Source organism: Balaenoptera ricei, chromosome 3, assembly GCF_028023285.1.
Source record: "Balaenoptera ricei isolate mBalRic1 chromosome 3, mBalRic1.hap2, whole genome shotgun sequence".
NCBI lineage: Eukaryota > Metazoa > Chordata > Mammalia > Artiodactyla > Balaenopteridae > Balaenoptera > Balaenoptera ricei.
Window position 1 is genome coordinate 123,961,065 of NC_082641.1, and position 16,155 is coordinate 123,977,219.

The window sequence follows — 16,155 nt, forward strand, 5'->3', positions numbered from 1 at the left end:
TTCTTAGGAGAGAATGGGATCCAAGCAACAAGGTAAGAAGAACAGGGGGCTGGGGATACGCCTCAAATAATAAAAGCCACTATTTATAGAGCCTTCTCTTTGTGCAGGCACTTGGCTAAATACTTTACAAGACAACCTCATTTAAACCTCACAACAACCTCCTAAGATAGGTGGTATTATTATCCCCATTAACTGATGAGGAAACTGAGGGCCAGAGAAATGTTAAGCAACTTGTCAAGGTCACACAGATTTTAGGAGATGGAGCTGGGTTCAAATCCAGTGAATCTGACTCCAGAGTCTGCCTTCCCAACTACTTAGTGATACCACCCCAAGGACGTTCAAGAAGTCCGAAAGAAGTCTGCAGAGTTGCATTCTTGCCCTTTCCCCTGATAACATGAGGCTCAAAGGGCTTGCTCTATGAGAGGAGAAATCCCCAGGCCCCAAAAGCGTTAGGTCTGGTGTCAGATACAGAGGGACAGTAACCACACAAGCAAGGCAACAGGCCTGAGACAACCCACCAAAGGCTGCATTTAATATGGCAAGGAGGGGGCCGCAATGGCACACACAGGCCAATGTGCTGGACGTGTCATTGGAAGGAATGTTCTCCTATTACACTAAATGCCAGGCTAAGATTGATATATACAGTTGTGGATGAAAGCCACAGCAGCAACAAGGGAGAGAAATTTGTACGAGCCCCACAGCGTCCCTCAAAGCTTGCCCGGCAGAATCCTATTGGATTAAAAGGAAGACTGCTGTCCATGGTACTAAGGAGTGACAGAGCTAGAAGCCAAGCGTTGTGGTTACGGTACCCTGATAGGGAATCAAATCCAAAAGGGCCTCAGCTCGGTTGACAAGTGAAGCTGATGCAGAGGGCTGATAAAGACCAAGTCAGAGATCAAGTACCCCTGGAATCCAGTTGTTTTCTCCCAGAGAAATCCCCTGTCTCATGCCTAGAGACTGGATTTATGCAAGGTGTGTCTGCGCTCATCTTTCTAGCTTGCTCACACCATGCTTTACTTCACTCTCAGGCCTTCTTGAGTTCCTCCAACATACCATGCTCCCTCCTGCCACAGGACCTTTGTACATGGTGAACTGATCTTTTCGCACTTCTTTGCCAAGTTAGCTCATACTCTTCCTCTTACAAATCTCAACTTAACAATCAGTCCTCAGGAAAGCCTTCTTTTATGCCCTAGTCTACATCAGGTTTTTAAAAATGCATTCACAAAACCATATGCCCTTTCTTCACAGGACTTATTTCAGTTTGTAATAATACACTCATTAGTGTGATTATTTTGTGAATGTCATCCTGAAAGCAGAAAATTTGTTTCTTTTCACTCTTATCTCCCCATGGCTTATCGCAGGGCCTGGCACAAACTAGGTGCTCAGTATATAGTAATTGAGGACTGTATATTTACTTTTTACTCGATGTGGATTTATTTAATAGGCCCCATATTGGACTAGGTAGGAGCCCAGGTCAACTCATTCTTAGTTCTGAGAACAGAGTTCAAAGGATCCTAGGTATACCATAGTTTTCATAATTAAGAAACATCCTTTTCCAGCAATTTTCTTTTATTGAAAAGTTAGGGCTGCCTCTTGCCCTAGAAAATCACTAATCTAGAAATTATTTATTATTGTCCTGATGTAGTTAACCCATTAAGGCCAAAGTTTGACCACTTTAAGCCAGAACCTGTTACACAAAACAGGGACAGACTGGCTACAGATGGAAGGAAGAGGATTCAAGACCAGGTGCCATAAGGCTAGGAATGCCTCCCTCTGATATGGTGCTAAACACAAGGGCTGGACCTCAGAGACCCTGCAGATATCTGGTAACTAGGGTATAATGAGTAGCATCTTGCAAAGAACATCAAACTGCAGAACCAAAGGAGGTGTCTAGAATTGAGAAGATGACCCAGATAATGAATTCAGCAGAACAGAATCCACCTTTCTAACACTCAACTTTTCTAGTTTCCTTTTGTGGTGGTCACTGTTTACTGATCATTTACTTAGCAAGGTACTGCCCTAAGCATATATGTATGTGTATATATATATGTATATACATATGCACATATATACACATATATATATGTGTACGTGTGTGTGTGTGTGTGTGTGTATAAACAGCTTTTAAAAAAATTCTAACGATCCTCTTTTTCAGAGCTCCTCTCTACAGATCATGAAGTAGAGGCTTGGCTAAGTTAAAAGACATGTTAAAGCTTACACAGCCAGCAAGTAGTAGAGCTGGGTGAGAATTTTAAGCTTGTTGGACTCCAAAGAATCTGTTCTCAACCATAATGCCAATGTCACACCAAATGCTAGTCACTAAAAGTTATGGCTTTTTTAAAAACCATATTGCAAGGCCACTTGCCTTAATATTTACTGATACTTTTCTTTACATATATGCACTTTGTAATTTAAATGGATTTTCAGTATCTGTAATATATCATAGGATTGATACGACAGTTGTTTATAATATTCATTATCACAAATACATAATTATGAAAACAAAAAATGTCCATGTAGTATTTAGAAGAACCTTGCCTCCCACCTCAGGGATGCTCATACCATGCTTTGGGGACCCCACATTTTTCTATACTGAACCATGTTTCTTCTGCCTCCTTAGCGGATAAGAGGCATTATAGAAATGGTGCTAAACAACATATGATGTAACGAGGCCTGTCTGGTAGTTGGTGTTTTTTTGAAAGATGGCCGCTTCCTACCCCAGAGATGGCTGCACTTCAGAGACGATAAGCAAAAGGGTCCCAGTTTGTACAGTCTGCTCAGTGCTTAGGGCGGTCTGGTTGAAAATAACTGTATAGATATCAGTTATCATCATTCTCATGATGACAATGATTATTTTACATATGGCTGCTTTAAGGGTGAATGGCACGGTCTCATTTGTATGCCAGCATCTGTCAGGCTGTCACACATCTGCAGAATATAACCTCAATTGTGCTATTAATATGTTCCTTTTGCATTCTCCCCAAGGCATCTGTCTCCTAAAATGCCTAACGAAACTTCCCTCCCTCTCGAAGGCCTAGAGGCAAAATTTGGAAAGCATGTCACCTAGACTGGGGACAGCAGGAGCTCAGCAGAGCCTGAGCAGATTTCTGGCTCTTGGAATAGATGTCAAGGGAGAAAGGGAACCACCACCCACACTCGTTCTGTTAGCAGCTGCACTTTCAGGCAAAATCTGTAGGCAGATTCTCCTAGGCTCAGACAGTATGTCGCGTCTGCTCTATGATCAACAAAAGATGCCAGTCACGGTCTTAATGGTCAGTTCTCAGTCTCCATAATCACCACGACTGGCTTACAGTTGCATTCTCTGAAAAGCCTTGGGGAACTGTGAAAAGCCTTGAGCACTCTTCTGTGGTGAAGGTCAGGTGACTGTGTACCTAAACCAGGTCTTTTTACTCATTCGCAACAGCTATACTACATTTCCCAGCCTGCCTTGCAGTTAGATGTGATCATGTGACTGAGTTCTAGCCAATGGAATGCACACTACTTTAGAACCTGGCTCATAAGAGTCTCCCATGTGTGGTCCTACACAATCTACCTCTTTTGCTGTACAGATGCAGATAAGCATGGTGACACTGGGGAACCACAAGATGGAAAGAACCTGAATCTCTGAATCACTGATTGGAGGAGGCTGCCTGCTGATGGAGATCAATATCGGACTTTACAAGAGAAATAATCTTTTATATGTTTGAGCCATTATGGAGTCTATTGTATATCAGAACATTCAGAGCTTTACTGTAACTAATATACACTTAAGGTGAAATTGCCAGCTTCTATTTCATGATTAATTATCCACTGGATATCTCCACTTTGGTGACCTACCAGTTATTTCAAACTTGACATGTCCAATCAAAATGGTACTTTCTGTATGTCAGAATATTCTAGGTACTGGGATACAGGAATGGATCATACAAAGTTCCTTCTGTCATAAAATTCACATTCAAATATGGGGAAACCCAAAATACACAAATAAAAAAACGAATTTCAAATAGTGATACACGTTATGAAGTTAAAGGGGATAGAGGGTTATTGGGGGTTACTTGGGAGTTAGTGTGAGGAAGTGCCTCTGAGGAGGTGACAGGAGACTGAAGTCTATATGATGACACATAGTTAGCCATGTGGACTCTGGGGGCAGAGTATTCCAGAAAGAGGGAACAGCACATGCAGAGAATGGAAGTAAGAACAAGGTTTATCCAGGAACAGAAAAGAGGATAGTTGGCTGAAGCAGAGTGAATCAGGGCAGACTGGTATGATAGGGTATCAAAGAGGGATGCAGGGCCACTATCATGTGAAATCTTGCAGTCCAGAGTTAAAAACTTGGATCTTATTCTAAGTTCAATAGGAAGCTACCAGCGTGTTTTAATCTGGGGAGGAATGATATCTGAATTACATGTTGAAAGGTCTACTCTGTTATGTGGAACACATATTGTGTAGGAGAGCAAGAGAGAATGGAGACTAGACAGTAGATTATTGCAGTCGCATAGGTAAGACAACAGTGGCCTGTACTAGTGTGGGTTGGTAGAATGGAGATGGAGAAAGATGAGTTGATTTGAAATATATTTTAGACGAAGCAAAGGCAGGGCTCACAGATATTGGGTTGGGGGGTGGGGAGGCTGGTGAGTGGGAAAAAAGAACAATATTGACTCTTAGGTCAGTTGCTTAGCTACCTGGATGGTGAAACCATTAACTGAGGTTGGGAATTCAAGTGAAGAGTCAGGTTTGTGGTGGGATGGACCACATGATATGTGCTGAATAAATGACCGGTTTTTAATATTAAATAGAGGGTCAATATAGTAGGGTGAGAATACTGGGTCAGATACTCATTCAGCAATTGTCTTGACTTCTCTAAATTTTAGCTAAACAGAAGATAATAATACAACCCCATAATGTCAATATGGGGTTGTTATATCAAATATACTCTTAGCAGGTAGAGACTGAAGAAGTGTGATGGGGACATAAGCATTGCTAATAAAGTTTGGTTTTCTGATCTATGCTACTTACACAGGAGTGCTCTGTCTGTGAAAATTCATCAAGCTGGACAATAATGATATATGCATTTTTCAAAATGAGATTCTATGCATTATATTCCCAGTTCAGTGCTTGGAATTCAATAAATGGCAGCCATTATTATTTTCATTATTATGATACAACGAAAAACATCTCCTGTGTACCTGTGGTCCATAATGTCCATATAGGCCATTTGTGAATCCATTAACAAGAGGAAGGAACCCTACCCTGAACTCTAAGGTCTGGTCTTATAGTTGATAAAGTCAAATCTAGTCGTAATTCATGACACATAAATGCCTCTGCATGAAGGAATTGACTCAGAGTTCTAATCCAGAGGCAGTCCTGGTCCACTACTTGTAATTCAGTACTTCCCTAACTTTGTTTGGATGAACGAGTATCACAGATGCCAATGTAATTGAAAAGGGAACAGTTCTCCACAAGTTCTAGGTCTTCGACTGTTATTGCCCCTTTCTATTCCACTTTCCCCCCAGCTTGCTCATACCTGAATACTCTTGTTTCAAGCCAACTGGTTATTGGCCCCAAAGAAAGGATACTAAAACTTTGATTGGTTATTTCAAAGTTCCATAGGTTAATCCTCAGGTCATCAGCTGACATGTAGGTTTCATAGTCGCTGTTGACTGATATGGAGTTGATGTGATATGTGTGTGCATTGGCAAATACTCTTCGCGGGGTGGCCTCCACCATCAGGTCCATGGGTCTCAGGACAGGCACCTGGAATGCAAGAGAAACAAATCACTTCAGAACCAAAGCTCTTTACTAGGAAAAGAGTGTGCATGTTTATGTCCTTTATTATCATATACAAAATCATGACTACGTCAAAGGAGCTCTGAGCTAGAAAAGGAGAGTGATAAATTACATGTTGTTCCTATTCCCTTTGGTTCCTTTTAGTTTTATTCCTTCCTCAAAAATGTCACCATCCCTTAGCCCTGATGGGCAATTTCATCCTTTACAGATTCTAAGATTTTTTTCAAGTGGCCCTCAAAGTGGCCTCATCTCAGGGGAACTTAGAATCCACTGTGGGGTCATTAGCTTCCAGAGCTGTTGTTCCAGATTGTTTGTTTTTTAACCATGAAATCTATTCTTGAAAGGAAGTTGCAGGAAAATTTTAGAAATGTTTAGTTCAACTGAGATTAAAATTTATCCTTCACGGCTTTGGAGGTCTAGACCCCATCCTGGCTTTATCCTCAATCCTTAAGGGAATTTTGGGAAAGCATATAATCACCCAAATTTCTAGTATCCCAAATTCAGCCAGTAATATATAGGGCACCCACTGACATCCTGTTTCACCTTGGTTTAACCTGTTGTCTTGGAGTACCAACAAGGCAGTGTCCACTTTCACATCAAAACTGTCCTCATTTGGACAATAAATTATATGGTCATCTTACTGGTATATGAAGGATAATCAGTAAATATTTGTTAAGTGAGTGAGTAAGAATATGTGAGTAAATGTTACCTTCCCCCTGGGTCAGAGAATCAGGCAGTTAAATATAGTTTTGCACACAAGAAGCTCTTCCTGGCAAATAGGAACAAAGACCCACCTCTGTTCTGACTCCCTCTTTGAATTCAAGAGCACTTCTGCCTACACCTGGGTGAACTGGCTCCTGAGAAAGTAGTGGGAAAACTAACGCCTCAGAGGAGACAGACTAAAACACAATGCAACAAACACAAAACACGGGCCTGGCCCTTTAACAGAAATGAGAAAATAAAAGCACCAAAAGCTATTTTTTTTTCAGGGAAGTCATCTCTTGCAACTGAGCCCTGATTTGATACCAGGTGGTCGATAAAGACTTCAAATTCTGGATTTGTGTCAACCCAGTGAGTGAGGGGAAGAAGGCGGAAACAAAGGTTAAATTTTGTGGAGTGCAGTCACCTCAACAATATAACCTTTTACAAAACAGAATTCTCCCAGCTCAGTCTTGAAGGATTTTGAGGTAGTTTTTAAGTTAAATGAACAATTCAGAGGAATCACAGAATTCTATGCAAATGTGGCAGTGGATATCCTGGAAAGCAGAGGAGCTTGAGATGCGGATGTAGGAAGAGCCAGGGGTCCTCTGAAAACCAGCAGTGGGATGGGAGGGAAAGTCTTTGAGAGCCCTCCACCCTGTTCTGGATAATGGTTCTATAGTATAAGCCCAGGGATGGCAAGAACTAGGAGCCCTGAGTTCTGACCACAGATTCGCCCCTCACTGACAGGCTGTGTGACCTCGGGCAATTATCCTGCCCCTTCTGGGCTCTGGTTATACTATCTGAAATACTCACTGTGCCCTACTTATCAAGAAGGTTGGGATCTGTTGAGATGATTTGCCCTTCAGTTCAACCTCCCACTCACCCTTTCAGCAACATTTGCTTGAGCTCTGTACAAGGTGCTGGGGGGGTTCAACTGGTGAGCAAAAGCAGACACAGGTCCTGCCTTCATATGGCTGGTCCAGTTGGTAGAGGTAGGTACAAAATCATCTCATAATAACATGTAGTAAGTACATTTTATTTGTAGTAAGTACAAAAGGAGAGGAAATAGCATTAAGAAGGATTTAACCTGGTCAGGGAGGTCTGGAGAAGTTTTGCTGAGGAAGTATGAATTGGTTGCTTAAAGTATGAGAAGGGGTTTACTGGGCCAGGAGGGGAAGGAAGAATGCTCCGTTCAGCGGAAAGAGTGTGTGCAAAGGTCCCGTGGTGAGGGTAAGGCAAGAATGAAAGATTGATGGGTCAATGTAGTTGAGACAGAGAGTGATGAGAACCATGGTGGGAGATGAAGTGACAGGGGAAGTAAGAGGCAGGCCCCAAGAAAGATTTTTGCCATCATCCTAAGAGAAATGGGAAGAAATCAAAAGATTTCCAATGATTTTGATATGATCAGGTTCAAAGTTTTGATGAGATCATTTCTGATGTAGAGTGGAGAACAAGTTAGAGGATGAATGAAGCAGAACTTTGAAAAGGAAGGTGATATACTATCGAATGCCAAATGAGGGTGTGTCTGAGTTCAGGCTTTGTAATGGATAAGAAAAGTACCTTTGCCCTTAGGAACTCTCCTGCAAATATTTATTGGGCATTGACTCTGTGTCAAACATTCTTCATACACCATCTCAGGTAATTGTTTCAACAACTCTGTGAAATAAATACTAGTAGTACAAAGTACTATTACAAAGAGAAAACTCAGGCTCAGAGAAGCTAAGTCACTGGCCCAGAGTTGCCCAGCTATAGGAGGCATAGCCAGAATTTGATCCCAGAGTCTATCTGACTGCAAATCTAGTGCTTTTTCCACTGTATCACACCACACTCAAATAGCATACATGGTAAGAGGTGATAAATGCTCTGTAAGGGATACGAGTACAGTGCCCATAGAATTTATGGCATCAATAGGATTATTGGTAGTAATAATGGTAGTGGTAGCCATAGAATTCTGTGGTTAAGCTGCCTCTAGAAATCTCAGTTTGGTGTTGTAGGTGTTCATGGTATTTGAATAGGGCGTCTATTCCGTGTGCTTTCAGAGACACATGCCTGCTCTCGCGGTTTGTCATAAAGGAACTCCCCACCTGGAGCTTTTGAGCTCTGCCCACCCAGCAAGGTAGTAGAGCTCAAAGCAGGCTCCCCAGGGCTGTGGAAGGAATGGACTCTGTGAGGACTTCCTGTGGCTTCTCCTCAACTCTTCCCTGGGCCTCCTTCATTACCATGCACTGTCCGCAGAGGTTTCCCGTGGCTCTGGTGGCAGGGCAGGGAGCGTGACAGCCAGGATAAAGAGGCATTACCAAGTGGCAACTGCCAGCCCAGGGCTTCAGTTTAATGTGATGGGCCTGCCTGCTAATTCAGGCTGACATATTGCATGATGTGGCACTTAATGGGGAAGCTCCGGGTAGGTATCTGGGGAGGGAGCGCTAATGCTTTGCCCAGATAAGGCAGGGGATGAATGTTACTCATGATATTCCAACACCACTCCCATGCCCAGGTCAAGGCTATCCACTGGCCAGTGACACCCCTCACAAGAAGAAAGAGGGAGGTAAGGCAGGTCAAGCCAGACAGGGCGACCAGTTAAGAAACCCTGTTGGGACTGTGTTTTCTACTACTCCTCTTGGGGCCAGGCAGGGAGAAGAGTGGGACACAGTTCCTTGAGTTCGGCCCACAGGCAACCATTTGGGCTTTCCCTGTAAGATCATGGAGGGCTTCCTGTAGTAGCGGTCACTGCATTACAGCACCCCTGCCCTTCAGCCCTCTCAGTAGCCGACCTCACAAGGAAGACTCCTTGTTTGTCATTTTACAGGAAAGGTGAAGTGTCCTGTCCGATGTCACACAGAGGGGAAGATGAGGGGCTCAACTTGGACAATTTGGCTCCTGCGTGAGCACACGTAACCACTGTTACAAATGAAACTCTTAGGTTGAAATATGAGAATGCCATTTCTGCAAGTGAAAAATTGTCAAAGCTCAGTAATTTCATGTGGTTCAGCCTAACAGTTTGGAAGGACTGTGCCATATGGATGTGACATTGAATCACGGAACACTGAATCTTGGAAGGGCCATGAAAGCCTCTTTCAAGGCTGTCGTGTGTGTAAGTGTGTCTTGTTGGGGCAGAGTGGGAGGCCATGGTGTCTAGGCCTTACCCTCTTCATCATTCCTGGTAATATGTTTGGATTCTCAATCAATATCTTGCTTAAATAACTATTTCTGTGGTTAAGGAAATTTTGAGACCAACTGGCCCGGATAGTCCCTAAATTCTGCAGATGAGGAAATCAGGACCCCGAGAGGTGACATGCCATGTCTATGGTCACCCAGTTGGGGTTGCCAGCACAGCCTGGGTTTCTGCCACTCATCCCAGAGCTTCCCTTCCTCTGCCCCCCGACAGCAGGTGCCTGAGTCATTCTCCACACAACCAGACAAAATCCAGGCTCAAACCAGGACCTTTAAATGGTAGTTCAAACCCTCTTTTCTGAGCTATCTTGGCAGTGGCCGTGGGCCTAGACTCATCCCTGAGACAAGGTTGGTGCTGCATTGTGCTTGCGAATGAGAATGGGGGTCAGCCCTTGGCCCTCGGAGGGTACAGGTGGCTCTGGACCACGATGCTAGAATTCATGTCCTTCCCTCAGGTGCCTCGTACTCCTCCCTGACCTTGATTCAGTTTCTGCTCATCACCCGGAGCCTGATTCTGAAGGACGAGCACCCTGGCCTGGTTGGCAAGATAATAAGCATCGTGTTAGAGTATCAGCTGAATAATGTCCCAGGGCCCAAGAGAGCAGCCTCAGAGTCTAACCTGCCACGGGGCTTACAGAGCTGTGTCTCAGCTGGGGTATTAGTGGATGAGAGGAGCCCAGAGCACCCCGTGGCTCCCTCCCTCACATCACTCAGGGCTCTGTTCAATGATCGCCCCCCGAGGGAGGCCCTCTGCGCCCACCCCACCTCACATAGCACACCCTCCCCTCACCATCCTCTGACCCAGCTGACTGCTCATAATGTTAAGCAATTCATCAGTGAATCCTCATCAGTACCCTATCATTTAGCTTGGTGGATAATATGATCTCTGCTGCACAGATGAGGAAACAGAGGCCAGAAAGGTTAAGTAATCTGTATAAAGTCACACAGCTCATACTCATGCCCGGCACTCCCGACTCTGGAGTCTAAGTCCTTGGCGGCTCTGTCCTCTGGGCTTGGAGAAGCACCCTCAGGTGTGCGGGAGAGACAAGTACGCACGTGGATGTCTCAGTGCAGGTGCACTGCCCAGGACAGCGTCAGCCAAACGGGCCCCATGTCTGCTTGGGGAGCTCAAGGGGAACCTCAAAAAGGAGAGGACTAGCAAGGAAGCAGGAGGTGAAGGGTTTGTGGGAACCCACCAGGCAGAAGTTGGGGGCGGGGAGGGGAGGAAGCTGTGCTCCAGTCAGAGGGACCGGCGTGTGCAGAGCTTGGAGGGGAAGGAGCAAAGCGCATGCGTGCGAGGGTGTGATTCTGTGTGCTTCTGGGCGTGGGGGGCGCTCAGCGATTTTGTTATTCACTCAAAACATGGAATTGATCCCTCCTCTATATCAAACATGAAGAAAACCTGAGCTGGGTGAGGCCGTGGAGGATGGACGTCATGCTATGTGAGGTGGGGTGAGGATGGAAGGCCTCCCTCAGGGGATGACACTTGAGCAGAGAGCTGGAGGGAGGGCGCCAGCCATGTGGCTCTCTGGGAAGAGCATTCCAGGCAGAGGAAACAGCAAGTGCAAAGGCCCTGAGGTTGGAATGTGCTTAGAGTGTAGGAGGAACAGTGAGGATCCTTCGTGGCTGGAGAGGAGTGAGCGGGGAAGGAAAGTGGTAGGAGAGGTAGGTAAGTAGTCAGGGCTGCATCACAGGTGTAACTGCGGGGATGAGAAAGACTCAGGGAGGCGCAGGGAGCTGCCCAGTACTGACCCCCCTCCGTGTTAAGAAATCCCCTTCTCCTTGCTCTCTTTCCCTTCCCTCTCCCCTCCTTCTGTCTCTCCCCACCTCTCTTTCAGTTTTCCTCCCTTCGAGTCTTTCTCATTATCTTTCCTGCCTCTCCTCTTGGGAAATATAAGATCATCTGTCACCTCTCAGAACCCATTTACTAACAAAATGAATGTCACTGTCATTTGGCTTGTTTGGTGACCACAGTGGTGATGCGTCACAGTCTTCCACGGCACCTAAGCAGGTGTTGGCCGGTCACGAAGCCCCCTTTAGAGACATACGATGAAAGAGGAGCAGAATCCTGGAAGCCCCCGAGGCCCCCACTTTAAACGACACCTGTGAAAATGCACAGCAGGGAGAGAGGCTAGAGGTGAGGGCTCTTTACAGAGGAAAAACAACAGCTGTGCTCACCGTGGCAACATCCAGTGCCCCTGTAAGTTGACGGATTCAAGGCAAGAGTCTGAGAGAGAAGAGACGGCCGGACAGGAGCTCAAGAAAAGAAAGAAGATGGAGCCATGGAGAAGGAAGGAGAGAGGTGTCCATCAGTACAAGGATGTGAATGCATTTCAGCTATTTTGTAACTCTGGGTCAAATCTGATTGAGTTCAACAGACAAACACGTGAATGCCCTTGGAATATTAAGTACAATCAACATAATCAACATGAAATTTGAAGAAACTGCTATCAATTTAAATTCATGCTTGCTCCCTATCTCCTTGTCAGTATTCAACAGATGCTCCCCCCTGCCCTCCCCAATAATTGAGATTTACTCTATATTGAGACTGACAGGACACATTCAGGCCATGGTGTTAGGGGGGTTCCATGTCATCAGTCAGGAAGTTCACATAGGAATGTTATGACCACACACTGGCCCCAGATAAAACCTTCCATAAACATTTATTAAGCATTTACTACGTGCTGGGCAGTTACCACACAGAGTATCCTTATAAAGCTTAGTTGGGGCAGAGAATACACAACCCCCTACCCACCCCTTCTTGTTCATAACCAGCCCTTTTGGGAAGCTGAAACCATGTTTGTTTGATCTAGAAAAGAAACAGGTAGGAGCTGTCCACCTTTCCCTTGGTGCAGGGAAACCCTGACCCTGGTGCTCTGGGACCACAGGTTCAAGGCCTGGTGGGGAATCTGGGGTGATAATACCATTCCATCTAGAGGCCCTAAACGGTAAAGCTGGAGGAAAGGGTAGAAAGTTCCAGATTTCAGCCTCACTTCAAGTTTGCCACCTTGCCTTTCCTGGGCTTCCTTCAAAAAATATCCTCTGTGACTCTCCAATGATAATTACTGTAGGTTTGGGATAAAGCCAATCGCTAAAGAGCGCCCAGACTTCATTGCCAAGGAAGAGGGAGTGAGTCATCTTGAAGATGGGCGAGCCAGTGGGTCCTGCTATAAATATCCCTGTTCCAAAGCAACCCAGCTTAGCGGTGCAGAGCAGCTGTCTTCAAACAGGAGAATGTAATGACTTCCCAAGAGCTATCTGGAACAGTTTTAAAGGAAACCACTTCCCCATCTCTAACTTAATATAATTTCCTTCTTAAAATCAAATCATGTCAGGACATACCCACAGCCTAGGTTCTCCTTCTCGCATTTGGAAAAGAAACAAACCTTCCCCATCCTGAATCTTACTGTGGGGCGCTATCCAAGGTATAAACACTTCAGGGAGGGACAATCAGACGACACCTTTAATCAAAGCCCCACAAATGCCCCGCCCTCAGCTCATTGTAATATGAATTTCTAATCAAATTTTACTTCTTATGTTTAATCATTATTTGTCAGGATTGCATGTTTTATGTTGTTTTGGTCAATTGTGTTATAATTGTGTTATAATTGTCTAATGTTTTGTCAATTGTGTTAATAATTTTAGAGACAATTAAATCCACAAGAGAATTTTAAACTCTTACAGTCATACAGTCATAGGGAGGGAAAAAAATCTACCTATTTTTCATTGTAGAAATGATAAAAAAAAGCATTTAACATTTATTTGGAGGAAGTGCAGTGAAAATACATAATTAAAGAAGAAAAAGGAACAACAGAAAGTTCTGACTTTTAAAGAACTTGTTCATTATTCTTTTAATGGATATTGATGGGTATCCAGTTACAATGGTATTTAAATTCCATGGGATGCACTAAAAAGGTGATATAACAGTTTTATTTTAAACTGCCTATGTTTAAAATACTCCTGAAATCACATCCTTTGTAAGTATTTAACATTACGATGGAAATGATTAGTTGTCTACTTAAAAATGCTCAAGAAGCTATGTGGCTTTTCAAAATTCTTCTAGTGGGTACACAAGCACAAAATTTGAAGCTGCATGGTGTTAAAGAGTTTTTAGAGTCATGCAGACCTGGGCTTGAATCCTGGCTGGGCTATTTACCAACCACATGGCCCTGGGCTTGTTACTTCATCTTTCTCCATTTCAAGGCTCCCTTCCACAATGCTAGAGATAGCAGCTCTCTGTAGCTTTGTTGAGAAAATTTAGCACATGGCCTGATACATACCATCTACCAAAGAGACATTTCTGGAGAGCTTACTTTTGCCAAATTGTGCTAAGCACTGTATGTATACCATGTTATTGAATCTTCACAATGACCTTAAGAGGTGGATACTAATATTGTTCCCACTTTACAGGATTGGATCCTGAAGCAAATGAAGTGGTGAAACTTGCTCAAGGTCATACAGGTACTTGGAGGCGGAGCTACCTTTGAACTTGACCATCTGGCTCCAGCCCCTATGGTAGCTATCACTAGAATCCTTCACATTAACTTTCAATTGTCGAAAAAATGGTCCATTCTGAGAGACTGCCTAGGGAAGATTTTCTGAATTTTTCTATAGGCTGTGGGGTTTAGGCATCACTTCCATCCACCCTAGGGATTTCAGTCATGATTATAGAACTTAGCAATGCTCAGGAGAAGTGGCCAGCGGAATGATTGGTCATTGGGTAGCAATTAACTTTGTTGGGAAAAAAAGTGGAAGGCTTTTCTGGTTGGGAGTTTTCATAATAGCTTCTGTCCACATTGTCATGAAAACCTTGTACAATATGGTCGTTCATCCAATTATCAAACCAACCTGGGGGGCACAGTCTGGCATTCTGTATACCCATTATCAGAGGGTAATTCAGTGTAACAAACCAAATCGAGTATGTACAAAGACTGTCAAATAAAATAAACCACTCACAAATTAAATTACTTCCCATTTTCAGTGGGAAGAATGCCAGTCATTTTTCATTTTAAAAAATATGCATCTTAATTCCATTTTTTAAGAACATGAAAAGAAGCCTTTAAAGGCCTCTTCTGCTGTCTGTATTGAGGTTCATCTTCCCTAGGCCCATCTCTCCTGGTCCTGGGGCATTTTCTCTCAGAGAATTAATGGAGCATTAAGCCTCACCCTGGTCAGAAAACTTGTTTCTTCCATGGATCAATGGTGGATGGAGCTCAGAAAGCAGGAGTGAGAGGTTGGCTCCAGTTTACAGAGACATATCAGAGCTGTTGTTTCCAGAATGAACCTGCCACTCAACACTACCCTGCCAAACCCCCAGGGAATCCTATCCAAATAATATAATTTTTAGATTTCCTGGATCACACCCTTCAACTGCCTCAATATGTCCCTGAGTTCTTCTTTTACTGGCTTTGTCAAATAGATTGAAATAAGCCTGAGAGGAAAAACCCCTTTGGACCAAATCAGGCTTTGTGCCTCAGGGTCTTAAATATTTTAGGATTATATTCTTTGACAAACATTTATTAAGTGCCAGTCACTGCTCTGGGTGGTATGTGCACAGGGTGAACAAAGCAGATTAGTTGCAGCACTTGAAGTCTAATAGGGAAGAAAGACATTAATGACTTGAGGTAGACACATTGTTACAAACCGTCGCTGATGCTATAAAGAGATGTGTATTGTTTCAAGAGAGGAAAAAATATTCTTTCATTAAATGAAACAGGGGCTCTAATTTAGATTGGGGAGTTAGGTACATTGTTTTTTTGAAGAAGTGACGGCTCCCTCAACCCCAAAAGCAGAGCCATAATCATTGCTCTTCACTGGGGGCCAAACTGCCATCTGACAATGTCTGGAGATATTTTTGATTGTCACAATGGGGTCTATACTATTGGGTAGAGGCCAAGGATGATGCTGAAAGCCCTACGATGTACAGGACAGCCTCTAGCCGCAAAGAATTATCCGGCCCAGAGATATGGGGATATATGTCTATGTAAAACTGATTCACTTTGTTATCAAGCAGAAACTAACACACCATTGTAGAGCAATTATACTCCAATAAAGATGTTAAAAAAAAAAAAAAAAGAATTATCCGGCCCCAAATGTCAACAGTTCTGAGACTGAAAAATCCAGTTCTTAAGGAAACCTTTCTGGAAAGAGTCTAAATCAAAGGCGGATAAAAGAAACCCAGTATTAACTTCCACAATAGGCAGCAAAATGTTTCAGTCCTATTTATCTCTCAAAGACTTATCCCTTATTGCCAGCTACGAGAATAACACACAACCCATAACAAAATACCTGGGGAATTAATACATATTTTTTAAACCCAATGCATCAAAGAAGGTTTTATGGCAGACTAACAATTTCATGCTCTCAGTGTCTTTGGCTCCTTTTGGCCTCTCTGCAGAAAAGAGAGGAAAAATATCTTTCCCTCAGAAGATGAACTCACTCTCTAATTACCAGCCCATGCAGCAGCCTGTAATTCTGCCAGTTTCATCTTGTTTT

At 43.7% G+C, this 16,155-nt stretch overlaps 1 protein-coding gene across 7 annotated transcripts in view; it reads right to left on the reverse strand.

Annotated features, from left to right (window-relative positions):
- The window catches only part of PPP2R2B (protein phosphatase 2 regulatory subunit Bbeta), a 686,797-nt gene that overhangs the window by 56,977 nt on the left and 613,665 nt on the right, over positions 1 to 16,155 (reverse strand). For all 7 annotated transcript variants that reach the window (XM_059917415.1, XM_059917410.1, XM_059917413.1 and 4 more), the window contains one exon: positions 5,577 to 5,754. In XM_059917415.1, the coding sequence (XP_059773398.1) occupies positions 5,577 to 5,754 (178 nt within the window). The remainder of the gene's footprint in view (positions 1 to 5,576; positions 5,755 to 16,155) is intronic.